The following is a 17371-nucleotide window of genomic DNA, read 5'->3' as shown; positions in this document are numbered from 1 at the left end:
GCTATTTTCGGCATGCAACAACCGCCGAACGATTAAGTGCTTGAGCTGGTCATTTATGTGTAATGGCGGAAAGATGTTAATTAAAATACCATATTTCTATGCAGACAATGTAATGGTACAGTATTTGTCATTTCCTCTTCTCCACTCAGTTGATGAAGAGGGCGCTTGGGGGGGGGGGGGGGGGGGGGGGTTATTTATTGAACATAGCTACATTACATCCACATCAATACTTGGTGTGTTCCAGTCCATAATGTTGTTCCCTTGCATGTGACCTTGTTCACTACCCTACATGGATTTATTAGATGTGAGGAGCAATAGGTTCCATGTAGACCCATGCTGTAGTTTATCTTGGTTGCTGCAAGCTTTGGATTTTAATTTGACGATCCCAGCTACAAGATATAGAAACTAGCGTCATCTTACTTAAAATAACAGCAGTTGATACTGTGGCCATCAAGAGAAGACAAGTGCAACTGGTGGACACTCCAATAAAAACCTAATTTTTACATGTGTGTACATTTATAAGTATGTGTGTGTGTGTGTGTGTGTGTGTGTGTGTGTGTGTGTGTGTGTGTGTGTGTGTGTGTGTGTGTGTGTGTGTGTGTGTGTGTGTGTGTGTCTTGCACATTTGGATATATGCACTATACTGTAAATGTATGTCTTACGTTTGTCTTTACACACATATCTTTGTACCTTGCTTTTAATGTATTGCTTTGCCTTAAACTAGTGTCGCACTTTGGTCGACGAGTCGTTTTAAATGTGCTCTATAAATAGAGCTGTCAGATGTCCTAGTCATATTTTTCATTAAATAATTGCGGTTAGGTCCAATCAAACCCAGACCTCTTCTTTCAAATCTGAAAATGAGGGTGACGAAGTCATGCAAAAATATGACTTTTCAGTATGGATAAACAGTCTAACAGGGTTTGCGAAAATCTGCTATTTAATAATGTAATTGCCCATACACTTGAATGGAGTCAAGACCTGAGACAACATGCATGGCATTTTTCTTAGACATATCAATATGATTGATTATCAGCTCATCTGCAGTAATATAAATGAATAAGCAATCCTTATAAATGAAAATGCCATAAATGATGTTATGCCACTCCTGACAGCATGATTAATGGCAAAATCGTACTTCTTCATATACAACCTTAGCAGGTCTCCTAATATGCAATCATTTCTATTTTAGTGTTCCCAGAAATGGTAATTCCCAGAAATAGGTGAGAAAATCTCTAGGAAAATCACACAGCTCTTTTAACAGAGACTGAACTAAATAGTGGTAAAGCATACCCATGCTGAGGAGTCTGACTATTATGCCTTCTCCATATTGTTCATTTTTCATACTTACATGCTGGCATCTGGAGTGGCTGCTAAGTACTGTGAGGCTGGAAATTAGAACTGGAAAAAAGAAACCTTGGTGCATGATGAACACTGGTGATCTGTTAGGAGACTGGAGGGGTAACTTCAAGTCTAATTAAAATTCTGCAATTTCCTGCTGAGTTAGCAGAGTCCACACTAATGGAGTACGTACATATTGCATCTCCGCCTTCCAGATTGAGGTTTGGCAGTATTCTGGGCCCATTCCACCCCCCCCCTCCCTCCCCCTCCCCCTCCCAAACACACACACGTTTCTTGGTTCAGTTCTCAGCTTGGACTCGACAGATCATGGACAAACTCACTGTGGGATGCAATGGGAGGACTGACTGACATCAGTCTTGGCGACTGACATGCAGGTCTGTAAGACAGATACCGTGGGCTGTCTTGCTCCATATAGCTTGACATATTTTTTTATTTGGAAGTTACGGTAACACCAAAGAATATTTACAAATAAAGTTCTTCAAATGGTAAAGAAACAACCATCCTTCCACCATAAGAGATAATCCTCCTCCATGTCAGAAACACAGCGGGTGTAAATGCAGAGGCTGCAAACATTTTATCCTGAAGTGTCACTGAAGGTTACTGTGGAGAGGTCTGTGTGGTGTGTTCCTCAGAGTCCTGGCTCTCAGCTGAACTGGCTCCTTGCTGCTCTGCCAGCATGTCTGTCAACTTTAACTCCAACACCGGATCCCTGGACTCTGGTGCCACCTGCAGGAGAAAAGTGGACATGTGCTTTCAGATTTAATGCTGAACGGAAGTCTAATGCTTACTTTAATACTGTTTAACGAACCTGCTAAGCTATGCAACATTCACGGAAAATCACTAATCAGTCAAGTGTCAAACAAACTTCACTATTGCTGTAAAGCGTTTTATATAGAAGGCCTTGGTAAGCTGCTTGCTGTATAAGTGTCTTTCACAGAGGGCAACTGACACGTCTCGTCTAGTAACACATTTTCAACGAGAGCTGAGCCGGCAGGTGGGGAGATGCTGGCAATCTGATTAGGCAGAGTGACAAGCGAGTGCAATACCATGAAACTGTTGGGGTCATGCTCGTCTCACACACACACACACAGCCACCAAAGCCAAAGTTTGAGTTGTTTCTTTCTACTTCAGAAACGCATGAGGCGTACCTAGCAACATCACTGTAAAAGTGTGATGTTGTTGTGGTTGTACTAGATAATTGCCCAAAGTATGTCTGTGCCAAATTACAAGACTTTATAGTAAACAGAACGGTGATATTTTTATGGCATGGTACCTGGGGGGAGAGCCGTCATCTAGTGCATTCTTGTGTCTGTCCATGGCTATGGTGAGTGGTCCAGTGGACCACTCATCACCAAAGGTCTTGTGCATATACAATGTGATTATATAAAAATCACACCCAGTGTGAAGTGAGCGGTGATATTTATGAGTTATAAATTTCATCATGCATCTCGGTAGCCAATCACAGCACGTCCTGCAAAGTGACGTGCTTACGTTTTTTACATCCTCCTATAATTTGAGTAACCTCTGTCTGTCTGTAGTCGTCTCTAGTCTTCTCATGGTGAAGCTACCCGGTTCTCCTCAGTGGCTGGAGCAATTGCTCTGATTTTGCACACAGCCATTGACCATTACCATCTGAACTTAACTACGAAGCCCGTTTTTCAATTTAATCAAATCTCAGCTTCTTATTAGCGTTTATGTGTCAAACAATGGGAGATCACGTTGACCGGTTTCGCGCGAGAGAGTGTGTGTTTGCGACGGGACCCGGGGGGTTCCGCGACGGGGGGTGGGGGGGATTGCCCGTGGGGAGGGGTGACCTTCTTATAGGAGCGGTTGCACCGCTCAAAAAATATTTATGTGTGAATATCTTTACGTTATCATATGACATCAACTCATCAACATGACATCAGAGATCTACAGGGAAGACACCATTATTAGACCCTGTTCTACTCTTGTTCCTCATCCTACAAAAAGATTGCCTTTGTGCACAAATTGCTTAATTATCTAAAGAACATTTATAAATGCCAACTGTAACAGCAGGGGTCTGATAACATTGTGTCTTCCCTGTTCATCTCTGACATCATGTTGATTAGCGATGATGTCAGTCTTGCCCAAATATGGAGGGACAACAGGATGGTGGATCTGGAACCCTTGACAAAATGTTACAAATATTCACACACAAAAAGCCACACAAATATTCACTATTATCTGCCGATTAGTCCAACAGCGGTGGAGATTAGACCCACACAGCCAGACATGCCCTCTTCTAGATGGCTTGCCTCCTAGGAGCCACACTGTAAACAATGATTTGGCCAACACGAATTATGACCCTTTTCGGCTTTCCATAGAAGTGTGCTGTAACACGTTCTCCATCCTCCATGCCAAACATCAGTTAGACTGTGATTTGTTTCGGAATGCATCTCACCATGGGACCTCCTCGTCTCCTCAGCACAACTCCGTCTGCCAGCAGGGCCTTTGCAGTCTCCTCAAACAAACTAGATTCCTCCAGCGACCCTCCACTCTCCAATTCTGTGTACTTCTCAACAAACCTTATGAAAGAAAATACACCCAAAAGAAAAACAAGAAAAAAAACAAATCTATTATTTTTACAGAGAGGTACACGTAATAAAGATTAAAGGGACACTTCACCCAAAAAAAACGTTGTTTCAATGGATTAATCAACCAATGGAGACTTCATGGATATTTTTTTTGTCTCATTCCTAAAACAATAATTTGATGACCAGCAGCGGATCCGGTAGGAGACACAACAAGTCTCCGTTGTGTCTCCTACCGGAACCGCTGCCTACCGGTCCGCTGGTCATCAAATTATTGTATTTGTCAAAATACTTCCAAAACATTAATGAAGTCCACGATCATAACACCAGAGGCAGCTCCACAAATCATGTTCAACCCAGATTTGGCTCAACAAAGGGAATGAACTCGTTCTCATGCGATTCATCAAAAATGTGGAATGCCCTACCAAAAGGAGTAAAGGAGTGTAAAACCCTACTCACTTTCAAAACTGCCCTAAAGATACACCTTCAGGAGGCTGCAATTCGAAAATGGCCCCTGTCTAAGTCTTAACCTAGCCACCCTCCCCTTTTTTTTCTTCTCTTGTACATATTTTTCACTCTTCATACCAGTAACCTGTAAGCTGATTGTATGACGTTCTGTATAGTAGTGTGTATATCTGTCTGTCTCTTATATGTCATCATGATTTGTGTGCATGGGGATCTCATCTTAAACAAGCTCAGTGCTTAATGAGTCTTCCAGTTTAGTAGACCTTGTATTGTGAATTTGTACTTCCATGTACTGTTGTTCTCATGTCTTCCTAAATAAAGTAATCAATCAGCTTCTGCAAGGCATGTGTTTTCTTGTGTTTCTGCTTGTTCTCGGTCCGTGTTGGAGGCGGAGCTGTGTGTATAAAGAGTCAAGTGGACGACCTCACTTCTTTCGTGTCTTGATAATAAAACAATATTTTTTTGGTTGCCAATGCGCGACCCCAACGGCACCTCCCCACTTTGGGTCGCGACCCATAGTTTGAGAACCTCTAACTTAGAGGATTGCAAAGTCTACTCACTGAAAAGACCATGCTTAGTCAAAATTATTACCCATTTATTTCATGCGTGTATACATTTTAAAAATGTTTATGCAAATGCATTTTTTATAAAAACAAGACATTGACATACCTTTGGCATGTAGAAACAAAGTTTAGTCTGGAAAGATCCAATGGTCTAGGTCCTGTCCCATACACCTCATAGAATTTCCTATAAATCAGAGATTCATTTGTATTATAATAAAACATTAAAAATACACTCACCGGCCACTTAATCAGGTACACTCCAACTGCTCCTTAATGCAAATTTCTAACCAGCCAACACATGGCAGCAACTCAATGCATTTAGGCAAGTACACATGGTCAAGACGATCTGCTGCAGTTCAAACTGAGCATCAGAATGGGGGAAAAATGTGATTTAAGTGACTTTGAACATGGCTTGGTTGGTGATGCCAAACGGGATGGTCTGAGTATTTCAGAACCGGCTGATCTACAGGGACTTATACATACAAACATCTGTAAGGTTTACAGAGAATGATCAGGCAGAGTTTTTCCAATCTTCTATTGTCCAATTTTGGTGAACCTGTGTGAATTGTATAGCCTCAGTTTTCTGTTCCTTAGCTGACAGGAATAGCACCTGGTGTGACGTTCTGCTGCTGTACTCCATCTGCCTCCAGGTTCAACGTGTTGTGCGCATTCAGAGATGCTGTTCAGTTCTGCATACCTCGGTTGTAACGAGTGGCTGTTGTCAACTCTAAGCAGTCTGGCCATTCTCCTCTGGCATAGGCATGCAACGGCATACCGTATTACGGCGGTATAAACAGCCACGGTATTGATACCGTGCTGACGGTAATTATTTATTTTATATGAAAATCTGCTATCTTGCCACGATGCGGCCACAGAGTCAGCTCACCGGCACTTCTGAATAAAGTGAATGTGATTGTCATTACAATTTTACTGTAATCCACAAAAGTGTGATCATTCCTTGTGTCAATAAGTTGTGTTTTTATAAGCAGTTAAGCTTATCAAAGACAAATAAAATGTTGATCTGCGTTCCCTATAACCACACCAGGTTCAGTTTAATTCATCCAGAACACAAGCGATTGCTGTAATTTAAAGTTCTCTATAGCCAGCAATGTGTGAGTGATAATTATTATTTTATTCCAAGGGAATCAATGTCAGACAACTCGGACTGCCTCTTCCATGGGCAGAGAGGAAGAGAGCGTTAGATTGCACTGGGCATAAGGCATAGTGCAGTTGGTGGATAAGAAATGTGCATCAAGGAGCAGGTAGACGAGTGTAGCTGATAAAGTGGCCGGTGAGTGTATTCAAAACAACAAAACTGTCATCCTAGGGACTTTCATTGTGCTTGTTCATTATTTTATTTTTTCCCCAATTGTGTGAATACTTACGCTCTAACCAAGTCCTCTTTGTAAAAAATGTCAGGCACAGAGTTCTCAGTTTTCCCATATGACTTGGATTGCGGTCTTACATATAGAGGGTTCCTCTTAGGTGGAAAGGCCTTGTAGACATCATACCATATGGGTTTGTCTGACTGCTTGATGACCCCCGAGCGCAGCAGATCTCGAACCCTGGGAATCAATGACATGATTGACAATAAAGTGAATCTTATTTTATTGTACTCCACATAAAAAAAGTGCTAACATTATACAAACACATATACTGTACATGCAATCACAAGTCACACAACCCGTCCACAATTCAAATGATACAATATTATACTTTTTTAGACAGAAATGTAAACAGCACAAGGTACAGTCAGTCACACATTTGGGCAAAAAGGATAACACAAAAAAGTCCAGGGGACTTGTTTCCAAGTAACTATCAGTATACTATATGGTAATGACGACAGACAGACAGACACACACACCTTAACTAACCAAAGGCCTGGAAAATAAGGTCTTAAGCCTGCATCAGCACCACAAGAATGTTGTGATGATGATGGTTTAAGTATAGTTCTGTAATATATAACTGCAGAGCATCATGCATCCATCACATTACTGTGATGGTAATACCAATAACTCACGATTAGTTATGTCTAAAAAAAACTAAACTTAACTAAACAAAACCCATTGTCTTCACTATGTCACTACCCCTGGTCGTTAACCTGACAGAATATGAGTTGTTATGAAATGTTAACCTTGACAGACATGAGTTCAAACCACCTGCCGAAATATGAGGCTAAGCTAATGGAATGTAGCTGAATTAACTACATTACCGCTGTAAACGAAATGTCAACAAGGTGCCTTACCGTGTGAATACCGTCCCAAACTTCTCCAGCCTACTGCCAGCCATGTTAGAGTAGAAATTAATCACAACGTGATTGAAACTGCTTTATAGCTGCTGGATTAACGTCTCTTAGCGTAGCCGACTAAGTTGCCAGATTGTGTGACAGAAACAAGCAACCAGGTCTATGAAAACAAGAATAATACATAACATTGGCTATTTGAAAATAGCCGATCTACAAGCAGCTCACAACGCGTCATGATGCTACGCGTTGTGTGCTTGTAGATCTGCTATTTGTTTTTAAAGAAAATCTTGAAGAAAATTTGAAAAAATATGGAATATTCTTTCAACATTTTAACAACACAAATCTTATATGGGGGTCCCTAGCCCCATATAGTACCTCTCCCTCCGCTATGTAGCTCCGAGATGAGGTCCTATATCGTTCTCTGCCGTTCGGCTGAAAAATGTCCGCACATTTGCCACTTTACATGTTTCTTACCCCTTTCTGCACATCCGATCCAAAAAGTGAAAGTATTCTGAAATGATCACAGATGTTTGAAATTTTAACTCACCATAAAATCTAACAAACGAGTTGAAAAAAGCACTTTATTCGCCTCTCTCCTCAGCCGGTTCAATAATATTATGCATTAGAAGATGCAATTCAAAATTTGACCAGTAGGGGAATCAGTAATGTTATCTCTATGGGCGCAACTCTTGCGCAATGTCTTAAAAACATGTAACCGGCGGAGGAGAGAGGCGAATAAAGTGCTTTTTTCAACTCGTTTGTTAGATTTTATGGTGAGTTAAAATTTCGAACATCTGTGATCATTTCAGAATACCTTTACTTTTTGGATATGATGTGCAGAAAGGGGTAAGAAACATGTAAAGTGGCAAATGTGCGGACATTTTTCAGCCGAACGGCAGAGAACGATATGGAACCTCATCTCGGAGCTATACAGCGGAGGGTGAGGTTCCGATTGGAGCTAGGGGGTCCCCTGACTCCCCTGGCATAAAATGTTTTCAGATGGGGTTCCACAGACAAATACATATTCATTTGCAGGTTCCTTGACATGAAAATGTTTGAGAACCACTGGTTTAAACAACATCAGGAAACAAGCCCAAATAAGCAACTTATAGAAGCCCCCAAAACCACAACCACGAGAGCTTTGGAAGCTACTCAACAACCAACTAGGCTGCAGCTAAAAAAAATAAAACCAGGTTCTCAAACATAATAAACATCAAGGTGAAGGAGACTCTCATTACAGCACAGCGGGAAGTGGGTAAAATCTTTAACATCTTTTTTACAATAGGCACAAAACTGGTTGAAAAATTGCCAAAAATGACTTTAAACTCTCCTCAGTGACAACAGATGAGGTGTTTTAGCGCACTACAACAACACAGAGCCACTCTCGACAATATCCCCTCCAAATTTCTAAAAGACTCCGCCTCCATTGCAATCATTATTACTCACCCTCTCCATATCAAACAGGGACGGGTGGGTCCCTAATGACTTCAAAAAAGCAAGGGTGACCCCTCTGTACAAAAAAGGAAACCAATTAGACCCTGGCAACTACCGCCCTATTTCTATTCTAAGCTCCATCTCCAAAGTCATGGAAAAAAAAAACAAGGCTCCAAACATCCCAAAACAAATTAAGAAAAATAAGCCCAAAGGCCAAAGTCGCTTATAATTAGCAGACATGGCAACCCTGGTAGCTCCGAGGCAGAAGAAGAAACTCTTCTTCTTTGGTGTTTTATGGTAGCTTGCATTCTTAATGTTGCAATGCTGCCACCTAATGGAGTTACGTTCGGACTTTATTCATACTTTACACAAAATAGAATAGGCGTGGTGGAAAAAGTACTCCAATGTTTTACTTCAAGGGATAGTTCACCCCCCCCCCCCCCCCCCCATGTTGTCTATCGATTAGTCACCATAAATCGAATATTTTTTAGGGTTTTCAATGATTTTTTTTAAAAGGACGACTTCACCACTTTTCAACCTATCTTCATATAATTGGTCCTCACTAATACTCATGATAAAATGGTACCATTTTTTTCTACTTGGTCTGTGTCTCGTAGGAGGGCTGTGGACAGTCCAGAAACCGTCTACCAGTGACATCATCATTAGGCAGGATTTTTTTTTCCAACAAGATTTCAAGTTTATTATTTAAATTTGTATTAACGCGAGAACAATGGCTTCTATTATTGCATTGCAACTTTCCAGGAATAGAAAGCCTGCAGTTTCTATTAGCTTGGATTCCTCATCGATGATGTCAATGGTAGACGGGTTTCTGAACTGTCCACAGCCCTCCTCTGAGACACAGACCGAGTAGAAGAAAATGGTACCATTTTATCATGAGTATTAGTGAGGACCAATTATATGAAGATAGGTTGAAAAGTGGTGAAGTCGTCCTTTAATGGTTTTCGACTACATTTAGGCCTATTTATGTTTTTTGATGACAAGCTAAAGCATGAAATATTTGTATGGTTTTCGACGACATGCTATAACATGACTTTTTTTTTTCTTTTTTTCGATTAAATATTCTATGTAGTATTGCATGAAATTATTTATGGTTTGCGATGGAATTTTTATTTTGAATATATATATATATATATATATTTGTTTTTTGACGACAAGCTATGCTATAGCCTAGCTGCTATAGCATGAAATATTTGTATGGTTTTTGAGGACATATAGCATGACATTTAGTTATGGCTTTCGACGACATGCTGTAGCATGGCCTTTTTTTATGGTTTCTGAGGACATGCTATATATGGTGCGTCTATGGTGCAAACTATGGTGCTGAGTATGGTGCTGACTATGGTACTACAAGCTCATGTGTCACATCTAGCATGTCTTGACGAGCTTGTAGATCTAATTTTTTTTTAAAGAAAGAAAGAAAGACATATGGAATCCAAGTTGAAATAGTTAAACCCTTGACAGTGAGTGAAATGTTTAAATATTATTTTCTGTAATAATATAAGTAAATAATAAGACTTAGTTCGTACTGTTCGCCTAAACAATACAGCCATTCTGCACCACAAAGTTTCTCTGGGCTCAAAGCAAATTCCACGTCCTTCTCATTGAAAAGAGGTTAACAGGGTTGTATGCCAAAGCAAATATTTAAACAGTAACAGAGGCTGATACATAGACACGGTTATTATAAAACACTTTATGCAGTTATATAAGTAGCTTTTCATAGTCACTACTGTAGCTGACAAATTAAGACATGTTAGACTTATTATATACAGACTTATTTCAATTGTAAATAAGTCGCCGTCGTCGTGTCATGAGATCTCGTAATCATTCAGAGTAATGACCAGGGCCAAACGGCATTTACAAAAATACATAAATCAATCAAGGACCAAGAAACAGACTGGCAAATGTACAATGGTTACACATACATTAGATAAAAGCTCACAGTTTCATTACACATGAAGTACAACAATGTCACTGTCTGCAGTGTTGTTGTTACAGCTGTATTATAAGAAAGTATTGCAACAATAAAACCCTTGAATTTTGAATATGATTTTTTTAAACGGGGAACACAAATGTGGATAATTGATTTCTGTCTGTTACATTGACCTCTATAACATACTGTACATATACAGACAGGCTAAAGCCTGATTCATATTATTTACAAGCTCACAACATGTTGAGGCGACACAATGAGCAACACTGGCATACAACTGTAAGTATAAAAGCTGCTGACAATGCTGCTACAGTATATAAATGGAACATCCTGGTGCCTCAATCAGGTAGCACATGTGCCATATGGCATGTACACACTATCAAGTCATATTTAGGCTCATGACATATCATGTACTCACCTCACTCCCTGAAATATACCCTCTAAACCAGTCCATCTGCCATGTCAGTTAATGGAGTCTCTCTCAGTGATTGTATCAGGCACATCACACTGATAATATAAGGCAGTGTTTGTCAACCTTTTTGGTGCCAAGGTACACCTGGCTTAGCCAAAATATCCCAGGGTACACCTAGATATACGGTGCGTATATATATATATATATATATATATATATATATATATATATATATATATATATATATATATATATATGTATATATATATATATATATATATATATGTATATATATATAATATTTACTCTCATGTACACAAGATGTAATAAAGAAACCTTGAACATTACAAAATGTCTTTGGCCTACAAATATATAAACTTGGGTCAGTGCAATGAATGGAGAAGATGAAAAAAAGGAAAGATTTTTAAAAAAATATATAGGAAAGATTGGCCACAATAGTCTTAGTGTGAAACTGTTTTAGAACGATAAAAACACTTTTTAAGTCAGTACAAATGTCTTTGTTTGAAACTTGAGTCCTTTTTAGAAACACTGAATATAGCAACATTGTATGCCTTTCATTGTTTTCAAGGCAAAAAACAAACCATGTCACTCTGCCTTTCATGAATTTTCAAGGCAAAAAAGTACCATATGTCATTGCTATGCGCTAACTGCTAGCATCAAACTCCACTGGAATTGATAGTTTTAAACTCTCTAAAATGGATCTAAAATGTTGTGCTTACCTCGACAATAAGTGTTGTCCCTATCTACTTCAATGGACTACTTTATAAGAATCCAGCTGTTTGCTGGATTCTTTTTTTTTTAACGAGGCACAAGAGCGTGCGCGCACAACGAGCGTGCACACACACACACACACACACACACACACACATACACACACACACACACACACACACACACACACACACACACACACACACACACACACACAGTCACACACACAGGCTGCAGTGGCAACATATTTGCATTCCTGGTGATGGTCGCTGCACTGAAAGGACTCGGCCGTGGCTGGGTGTGAAACGGGTGACGGCCGCGCCATTGTTCTCGAGGGGCTGGTTTCACACGTTCTTCAAAGCCCACGGTACACCTAGCAAGTATCCACGGTACACTTACTGTACCATCTACCGCGGTTGACAATCACTGATATAAGGACATCCTGATTCAAATGTATAAAAGTTTTCATGCTTCTTCCAGATTTACGCTCACAAATCTGATTTGTGCAATGTAATGAAAGGATTTGTTTAAAAAATATTGGATGAAATGTAAAAAACAAAAGACCCCAAAAAAAAACATCCCACAGATGTACTGTAAGTCCCGGAACCTCAGTCTGATATTAACGGGCTGCATTCAATTTCTCTAACTCCATTTGACGTTTCTCAGTCAGTGTGTCACAGGAGTTCCTTACTATGGTCCCTCTGGTAGACAGCCTCCGTCTTTCCAGTTGTGCAGATTGCAGACTCTCCACCAAAATTAGGTAGTAGCACATTCCATCTGTTAAGCAGTTGATGCTGCTCAAAGACGTGCTGATGTGTACAAACTTCCTCAGCGGTGTAATCACCTTTTTTTCAAGGTTTTTATATTTGGCCAGAAAGTAGACCAGTGCCAATACGTGGTATGGGATGAAGCACACGAGGAACGCAATCAAGTTTGTGAGGACAATCTTCACCGACTTGTTGTTACGTAGTTTATCATCAAGTGGGTTCCTCCTCCTCAGCTTTCTCAGGATCTGCATGACACGTACTGAAAAGAACAGCATAGTAACCGTGCAGACAAAAAACACTGTTTCCATGAGACTGATGAGCCAGAACCGTGACCAGGTGCTCCCAGAGAAACCCTGGAAGCAGTACATGTCAGTGCTGTCATTGTGGAGCCTATGGACAGGCACGGTGCTGATGGAAACCAACACCCACACTACAAGGCTGACAAGGGCGGCTCTGTGCGGCGAGCACAGAGTGTTGTACCTGAAGGGGAACTGCAGGGAAATGAAACGGTCACTGGATATGCACACAGTCAGCATGATACTCCCGTAGATGTTGACGTAGACCAGGCTTTCCAGGAAGGTACAGAATCCTCTACTTAGATCCCAGGCATTGTTGTAGGCATACAACTTAAAGGGCAGGGAGAAGATGAGGAGACAGTCATTGACAATCAGGCTGGTGAGGTAAACAACAGAGCTGGTCCAGCGACGGATTCTGAACAGGATGAGCCACAACGCTGCCACGTTGAGTGGAAGACCAAGCACCAACGCTGGCACAGAGGTAATATACTGGATGATGCGTACTCCAGGATCAGACATCATCTCACTGCAGGGAGACATGGACAATGATAGTGAACACTGAGAACAAGCTTTCTGAAACGTACATGAAACTTTCATACTTTTTTTTTTTTTTTTTTAAGACAATACACAATTTACAATTACACTTTAGGCATTTAATCAGACTTTGTAGCAACTGTGTAATAACATTCATAATGTAATAATTTTAATGTAATAATCAGCTTGTAGCTGTTCCAGAGATGGGTTGAATTGTGGTATTTGATTTTATTATTTTTCTGAAAATTGTGAATATTGTTTATTTTGGGTAATATACTGTATTGTATGTGTATGGAGTATGGTGTTATAGTGCCTTCTCTGCATTGTGGCCCGCTGGAGCAGATATCATGTGACACCAATCACGGCAGCATTGGTTTCACCTGTGTGATCTAAGGTGCTGGTAATCAGAACAGAGTTTCAGAGCTGTGAGGAGCTCTGTCTATGTCAAGAAGAAAATATATAAAACGATAAAAAAGTACTAACACTCCTGAATATATATGGGCAGAAGGCGCACATGGTTAACCTGACTCTGCCAGATGGGGGCGGTATTGAGTAACCAGGTTCCCAAACAAATGTGTGAAGCAAGCTTCTTGGATCTGGCAGCGTCAGGTCAGCACATGGTATGTCATCTGTTTATTTCTTTGTCTGTACAATGATTATTGTTTGTGTGTGTGTGTTTATGCAACTTAGAAATGGACATTTCATTGATAATGTGGACATTTCATGGACATCTAAAAGGAAGACAGCATGACTGTCAACAAGGACATTCATAAGTCATGTTTATAATTCATTGTGGTTAAAAAATATTATTTGTTTTATGTCATTTCATTCACAGTTTTTCACGTTGTCTACCTTGAGTGGAAATAAAAAGCCCACGTAAACACCAGTGGAGCATGGTCTATTCTGCCTCAGAACACAATTTAGGAACGGTTATACAGCTCATAATGTAATAAAATCATGAGCGTGTAATAATAAAGTTTTGCATAATGTGATAATTGTAATAATGTGTTACATTATGAACCTCATAATGTAATAAAGCAGTTCATAATGTAATAACGGCTCATATTGTTGAAAAAAGTATTACATCGTAAACCTTTTTTATCTCTGCTTGAAATGTTTTTACATTATGAGTGGCTACATATGGTTCTTACTGTAACACATTATTACATGATGCAAAAATCGATTATTACGTTATGCGCTCACTGCTCATGATTTTATTACATTATGAGCTTATTATTACATTATGAGCTTTTATTACTGTACATAGGTTATTACATTATGAGCCGTTATTACATTATGTGCCGTTACTACATTATGAGTTTCTACAAACGTTCTTATCAAAAGGGAGGGCAAAATCAGAGTGAATGACATGAGCCCTAGTCAACAAATGACAGGGTAAAAGGTCACATAATTTGAGTGCAAAGAGGATAGTGCTTTAAAGAAACTAGGATACCAGGTAAACATCGAACCTAGCATCTATCATTGTCATAACATCATGTTAACATTCTATTTGTAGTTAAGCAAAAACACATCTAAATAAACATGTGAACAAGTTACAAACATACATCTGCATAGTATAACAGTATCTATCGCACATGTGACAAAAGGGAAGAGGAGTGCTAGTGAGGTGGAGTCTGAAGAAGTGAGAGTTGTCAGGCTGCAGTAGAAAATGGGGCGAGTCTGCAGTCTTCAATTCAATTCATCGTTGACAATGCACATCATTCTAAATACTACAAGGATGTGCATATCATTGAATACTTGGTAGGGTTAATGGATGATAGATATCTATATCATTTAGTGATACTGTATACAGTAGAGTTGTACAGTACATCAAAACTTGTTTGTAATATGCTTAGAAATGTGTAGACTTGCTCTTTTTTATTTCCTTGTCTTATTCAATTGAACAGTTTTGATATGCATACATGCATTGTTAATTCTTAAATGCACCAGTAGAGGTGAGGCACCCTATAAGCCATATATAACATACTAAAACCAAGGTGAAACATGAAGGAGGAGATCAGGTTTTAGGAGGAAGGTGTCAATATGAAAGGTTGTTTAATGCAAGCCGTAGGCTATCTTCTACTTACTATACTGTACATGGATGGACTTCAAAACAATTTAAAAAGTAAATTACCATCACTGTTGTGTAATCAGAGGCTGGTTTAATTGTACAAAGTAACCTCCTGTGTTTCAGGAGGTTACTCATCAGCTCACGAATGTCATGACGTTTGATAGTAGGGTAGGAGGACATAAGACTTAGATTTTATTTTCTATCGTGTTGAATTTCCATTATCGGTACAATCGTGAATATCCTGACAAGCGACTTGAAATGTCTGTTTATCTCACTAAGGTACCAGTGTTCCTTTTGAGAGAGTATTTAGTCCCAGGGGGAACATTCTCACATCTCTACAAGCAGAACTATAGAAAAGTGACATTTTTGCACTTCAATCAATCTTGAAAAAGGACCAAAGTTTGGCATGTCTCATTCTCTAGGCTACAAGGCTACAGTGTAGCACTGTTTGATGACAGAAAAGTGCCACAACTATGTTCAGGTTTATTTACTAAAGGGGTTCAAAGTAGTAGCCTAGAACAGTTTGACTCTATGCCACAATAATGGCAGTCGTACTTTATTGTTGCTCCATCTGACTGTCTCTCTCCCTTCCCCTCTCGCCTCTGTTGGCGAGAGTCTGAATCTGTCTTTTTTTGTTTAAAAAGGATGTTCACAAGAAAAGGTGATGCAATAATGCCAGTTTTGTATTATTGCCAAATGTATACAATTTCAACTGATAGACACAAGTATTATGCATTAAGGCTAATCAAGTCATGTTCGCTCGATCCGCCCAATACTGCTACATTCACTTGCTACCTGTTCATCAGAATCAGAATCAGTTTAAACAAACTGTCTTGACTCAGTCAAGACAGTGACTTGACTGAGTCAAGACAGAGCAAATTTGCAGGCGATACCAAGGCCATCAAAATGTGGTCTTGAGACTGGTCTTGAGTAGCCTACAGCACTACAAAAAAATTATAAATAAATGTATGCACAAATTTAATTTTGTATAGTCGTTTCAATGATTTGGGTATCATAATTGAAAATATTAACATGACATCATATGTTATATTTGATAGTAGAAAACAATGACAAATCACAAGCATGAATGTAGATTTTTGTATTTGTACAGTAGTTGTATTTTAGGCACTGAGAAACATTTTGGAAGAAAATAAAGTTAACACTTACCTAGTACTATTCATGTTCATGTCTCAAGTGGAAAACACATCAGTTGAACTCCCACACACTGGAAGACTCTCTCTCTGGAAGACTCTCTCTCTGTCTGTCTGTCTGTCTGTCTGTCTGTCTGTCTGACTGACTTACTTCCCGTTTCAAAGCCTCCTATCTCGTTCTTAAAGAGCCTATTATTATGTCATCGTAAATTATGTATTTATTGAGCTAGGGATATTACACACACACACACACACACACACACACACACAGTATGTAGAGTGTGCTGTCCAAATAAGTGTCGTGTTTATATACATGCAAATGTATGCATATATGTGGATCTGTTCATGAAACCACACACACCCACGTGGTTTCATTTTTACTTCTTTAGTTCCTCTTTTTTGAAGAACACAACTATTTGTCTGTTCTGCCCCCATGCAGAAACATATATATATGAATATGTTCCCATATATAGTATATGTATGAATTTGTTCTCATTGAATATATATATATATATATACACACACACACACACACACACACACACACACACACCGCATGGCATTCAAGACAATTATTATTTGAGTTTCAACTCACCACTGCCTGTTTCATTGGTTTTGTTTAGGTATAGTAGCAAAGTCGTGAGAAGATAATGATGTCGGGTGCAAGGCTCTCTAAAAGCAGCAACAACTTGCTGGAGAATCCATCCTTCATTCTCGGGTCTGTTTGTCTGACACCTTAACCACTTCAGTCCTTCGTTGACCGCGGTCCCAAGGGGTCTATATTTCGCCCACTCCTTTTATCCCTCTACACCAAATCTCTCAGCTGAAAATAGCTGATC

General features: G+C 39.5%; 2 protein-coding genes across 3 annotated transcripts; both read right to left on the bottom strand.

Annotated features, from left to right (window-relative positions):
* Positions 1-1630: 1630 nt before the first annotated feature.
* mrps23 (mitochondrial ribosomal protein S23) lies at positions 1631-7311 on the bottom strand. Its single transcript, XM_084064481.1, has 5 exons — positions 7185-7311; positions 6325-6504; positions 5046-5123; positions 3782-3905; positions 1631-2085 (listed from the first exon to the last, which is right to left on the bottom strand). The coding sequence occupies exons 1-5, from the start codon at positions 7226-7228 to the stop codon at positions 1957-1959; spliced, it is 555 nt and encodes a 184-aa protein (XP_083920607.1). The 5' UTR covers positions 7229-7311; the 3' UTR covers positions 1631-1956.
* A 4677-nt stretch (positions 7312-11988) lies between these two features.
* Positions 11989-16625, bottom strand: gpr55a (G protein-coupled receptor 55a). 2 transcript variants are annotated; one of them, XM_084064981.1, is made up of 2 exons: positions 16543-16625; positions 11989-13302 (listed from the first exon to the last, which is right to left on the bottom strand). In XM_084064981.1, exon 2 carries the CDS (start codon positions 13296-13298, stop codon positions 12333-12335), a length of 966 nt encoding a protein of 321 aa, XP_083921107.1. In that variant the 5' UTR covers positions 13299-13302; positions 16543-16625; the 3' UTR covers positions 11989-12332. The 2 variants fall into 2 exon arrangements, with proteins under 2 accessions (XP_083921107.1, XP_083921106.1); XM_084064980.1 differs by having other exon boundaries at positions 16549-16625.
* Between the last annotated feature and the right edge of the window lie 746 nt (positions 16626-17371).

The sequence above is a fragment of the Gymnoscopelus microlampas genome, assembly GCF_963454915.1.
Source record: "Gymnoscopelus microlampas genome assembly, chromosome: 8".
Classification (NCBI taxonomy): domain Eukaryota; kingdom Metazoa; phylum Chordata; class Actinopteri; order Myctophiformes; family Myctophidae; genus Gymnoscopelus; species Gymnoscopelus microlampas.
Note: the sequence above shows the minus strand (reverse complement) of the source record. Positions and strands in the feature narration are given on the sequence as shown.